This window comes from Lycium barbarum, chromosome 4 (assembly GCF_019175385.1).
Source record: "Lycium barbarum isolate Lr01 chromosome 4, ASM1917538v2, whole genome shotgun sequence".
In the NCBI taxonomy this organism is placed as follows: Eukaryota; Viridiplantae; Streptophyta; class Magnoliopsida; order Solanales; family Solanaceae; genus Lycium; species Lycium barbarum.
Window position 1 is genome coordinate 15,882,464 of NC_083340.1, and position 4,350 is coordinate 15,886,813.

The 4,350-nt window shown below is 33.2% G+C and overlaps 1 protein-coding gene across 1 annotated transcript; it reads left to right on the top strand.

Annotated features, from left to right (window-relative positions):
* Positions 1–921: 921 nt before the first annotated feature.
* LOC132635356 (small ribosomal subunit protein eS30z/eS30y/eS30x) lies at positions 922–3,107 on the top strand. Its single transcript, XM_060351714.1, has 3 exons — positions 922–1,075; positions 1,158–1,295; positions 2,884–3,107. The coding sequence occupies exons 1-3, from the start codon at positions 1,072–1,074 to the stop codon at positions 2,928–2,930; spliced, it is 189 nt and encodes a 62-aa protein (XP_060207697.1). The 5' UTR covers positions 922–1,071; the 3' UTR covers positions 2,931–3,107.
* Positions 3,108–4,350: the final 1,243 nt, after the last annotated feature.

Genomic DNA, 4,350 nt, shown 5'->3' on the forward strand with positions numbered 1-4,350 from the left:
TAATCAAAAGCTTTCTATTATTAATGTATACATAATCTATCAATATTTGTAGAGAGAGAGAGAGAGAGAGTTTTGAAAAGAAGAATAATCTGATTGGTATTCCATTAAGCCTAAATCTAGTATATTTTGTAATTTTATTGGTATGTTTTGTAAATAAGGAAAAGTATTCTTATGTTTTGTAATATAGAATCTTAAGTAATATTATTAGGTCATTTTCCCATAAATTTATATTTTGTATCATAATATTCACAAGTTATGTCGCGCATCCTTAAAGACTAGGCATAAATTATGATTTTGAAGGACAAAAATTAAAGATCAATCCATTTGAAGGGGACAATACGCACGATTGCCCCTATCTTGGGTGGTCTTTAATTTTTGTCCCTCAAATAGTTGGTCTTTAATTTTTGTCTTTTAGCACTTAAAGTATTAAAAAAGTGGCCAAAAATGCTCCCGACATTCTTGGTTTGAAACCCAGCAGAGTTAAAAAAAAAAAGTTCATAAGGCAAGGTTTTTATAGAAACTATGCCTATCCGGGCAAAGTTAGGCCTTAAGGCATAGTTCGTAGTATGCCTTTTCATGCATAATTTTGTAGTATAACTTAATTTCTACAAAACTATGCCAGACAAGACATAGTTTCTATGTAGTTATGCCTTAAGGAATAACTTTGCTCCGAATAGACATAGTTGTACGAAAATCTTGTCTTGCAAAACTGGTTTTGTTTTTTTACTGAATCTTTGATTTCGTAGACCAACGAGTAAGGATATTTTGGCCTTCAAATTTTCATTAAATGGGAGATAGGGTAAAAATTAAAGAGCAGTCCATATGAAAGGCAATCCGCGCAATTTGAACGGCGAATATTAAAGACCAGTCCAACCGTCCACTTCATTGGGCTTTCTAATAGGATTACATGTTGTTGGGTCATGTTCAAATGGCCCAAGTATTTTCTCAGCAAGGCCCAGTAGAGTTGAATGACTTAGCATCTTCCTATAAATTCGTCCAAAACCCTAGCAATCTAACCTTGGCATATCTTCTCCTACAACCGGCTACCGGCTACTCAGTAATCAATCAGCCATGGGTAAGCTCCTACAATACAGTGTTCATTCTCATTTTTTGGAGTAGTAGAATGGTATTGATTTGATGGTGTTAATGTTATGCAGGTAAGGTACACGGATCATTAGCACGTGCTGGTAAGGTAAGAGGACAAACACCAAAGGTAGCAAAACAGGATAAGAAAAAGAAGCCTAGAGGACGTGCCCACAAGCGTATGCAATACAATCGCAGATTCGTCACTGCTGGTATTTATTTACCCTTGTTTTTCTTTCCTTATCTCACTTTTACTGCCCTCTTTTTGAACTATATATGTGTAAGTAACATATACGCATTTGACTGGGTACAAAGTTTAAGAAAGAATAGACTTTTAGACCTGAATGAGTAACATCAGGGGCGTAGGGAGTAAGTGCCAAGAGGGTTCATTTGAATACCTTTCGGCGGAAAATTACACTGTTTATACATGTTTCAAATTATTTTTTATGTATATATTGTAGACGTTGAACCCTCTTTAATTTCTTTGTGGATTTACTTTTTCATATTCTTAACCCCCTTACTGAATATCCTGGCTTCGCCACATAGTAACATATATTTTTTGTGGCTATAAATTATTGCATAAAGGTAAATTGCTTTCAAATATAAAAAGTTGTCATTCTTTTTTTTCATATAGCTGACACAAGCACATTCTTTCCAGGATTATGGAAAGCTTAAAACATATTTCAACTGTTAACTAACTGTAGTCAAATATACCATCGTGCATAACTTTTACTCCCTTGTATCTGATTGGTCATGTAGTTTATGAAATAAAGGAAGACTTTTGAAACTTGTGGTCTAAAATTAGTAATAAATTTTTGTTGCTATAAATCATTTCATTAAGGGAAATGTAAGTTTGAGGTTAAATTGCTTACTAAATATGGAAATATATCATTTTTTGGGGACGGACTAAATATGGAAATATATCAGTACCTAACTGTAGGCATGTACACAATGATGCATAGAGAGTGTGTGTGTGTGAATCGTTTAAGTATGATGGATATATTTTGAGTATGCTAGATTGTGCACTTCTGAAGAAACTGCTTGTGCCTCATGTATGAATGTTCTAGTGAAAATTGACCATATCTCGAACCTCCCTAATACTCATTAGTTTCTAGACGAGTTTAGGGATTGTCAGTTATTAATATAGTATCTGTGTGGGGTTTAATTTGAGTTTGTATGCTCTTCTTTTCAGCAATATATGATCTTAGTTAACACGGTGATGTGTTTAATTTCTGTTAAAGAAAAACAAGTAGGTTACTTGTTAGCACCTTTAGGCATGCACAATGGTGCTCAGAAACTAAATGTGCACTATGAGACGTGCATATACTTTGAGTATCATATTTGTACTTGAACATGCGGGTGTATGAACCAGTGAAATTTTAGCATATCATTAATCTACCTAATAGGTGCTAGTTTTTCCTGCATCTTTGCTACTAAGCCTTCCTATTTCCATGCTCATCATTGCATGATCCTAATGGTAGATTTATTGTATTTCTATAAATAAACAATTATGGTAATTGTTCTAAGATAAAAAGGTTTTGCTAGGTTGATTGTCAAATCTGTGCCGTTTAATTCTAGTTTTCGTATTTTTCTGCTCATCATTGTATGATCAACATTAGATTTATTGTATTTCTATAAATTAGCAAGTATGTTAATTGCTGGTTTGTTTGCCTCTTATTGATAGTTTTATATCTGTATGTGGTGTATACTTGTATCTGTGCTTTATTTTGCTTGGTAACATTTTGAGGCTTCTCCCTTTGCCATTGTTTCTTATGGAATGTTGCCAATGTTTGCTTGCAGTTGTTGGCTTTGGAAAGAAGAGAGGACCAAACTCTTCTGAGAAGTAGACGATGACATCAGTTACTTTACAAGAGTTTTCACCTTTGTTTTGTTTGTAAATTTTGATTCTCAGACATTATGATGGGAGAAGACTAGTTTACTTACGGATATTTGTAGGATGGAAGAGTACTATTAATTGAATTTTATCCTTGGTCTTTTATATCTTATCAAATCATTTTTATTCATTGCTTGAATGTTTTATGCAATTCACAGTTGGGGTGGCCACTTATGCTATTAAGTCTATTAACAGGGTGGAATTGTTTTCTTAAAACAGATCTTCAATCTGATGGTGGTTCCATTTATTAGGGATTTGGACAACATTTGGTTGAAGTTCAATAAATAAAAGTACTTGTTGCAAACCACAATTTGTGCATTTAGAATATCTTATGACTTGGCCATATATTTATTTGAGTAATTTTATAGCAAGTTTATAGTTGTATTAAGTTGACATCAATCTTACGAAAAAGTTGTGCGTGGTGGCTTGTTTAGTCACTGGCTTAATATTTTGTGTTATCCCATGTAACAAAACTTTAGTGTTCAACTATCATTACTGCTTCGATTAGTTAGATTCACTTATCATCCTATACAAGAAAAAGACAGAAACAAAAATATCCAATAGTCCAACGTCTTGTTTTCTGATTTTTAATGAAATACGATAATTAACACACAAAGTTTCTTGGAATTAATAATAAGAGTAGTTTTATTTATGGTTGAGGTGGTCATGCTGATTTATGGTTGAGGTGGTCATGTTGATTTATGGTTGAGATGGTCATGATTTTATCCATAGTGCTTCCATTTTTTGGACCCAGTCTGTTTTGTTAGTCCCACGTTTGGTAAAGGAGGCACATGTGACCAGCATTTGAATGGTATTCATTTGATTGATTCTGCATTTCTTTAAATATTTCTCTCTCAATCCCTTTTCTTTTCTAATAGCGATTTAACCTATACACCAATTTATAGTATATACTTATAAAAGCTTTGAAATTAACAGACATACGCTTGTGGTCCTGTTTAAACTCTTATTACACATTTTCAAATCAAACACAAATTTATACTCCATATATTCAAAATTTAATATAATGAACCAACCGCCTGATAAGAAAATAATATCTATCATTTCACTCTCTACACTATTACTCACTGTATTATAATCCCTATAACTTGTTTCTAAACCAAACGACCCCTAAAAGTTCTTAATGCCGGCAAGGTGGACACCTTAAAACATTTATTCTCATTTTAAAGTTTGTACTAAATCAATTTAGAGTGCGTTTGGTATGGTTGGTCAAAATGTCTTGAAAAACATTTTCTCTAGGAAAACAAGTTCCTTAAAAATGAGGAAAATGACTTCCTTAATGAAAGTAGGGAAAAAAAGTTCCACCAGTAACATTGCAAGTTTACTGTCTCCTCCCCACCCCATACACTACCCCC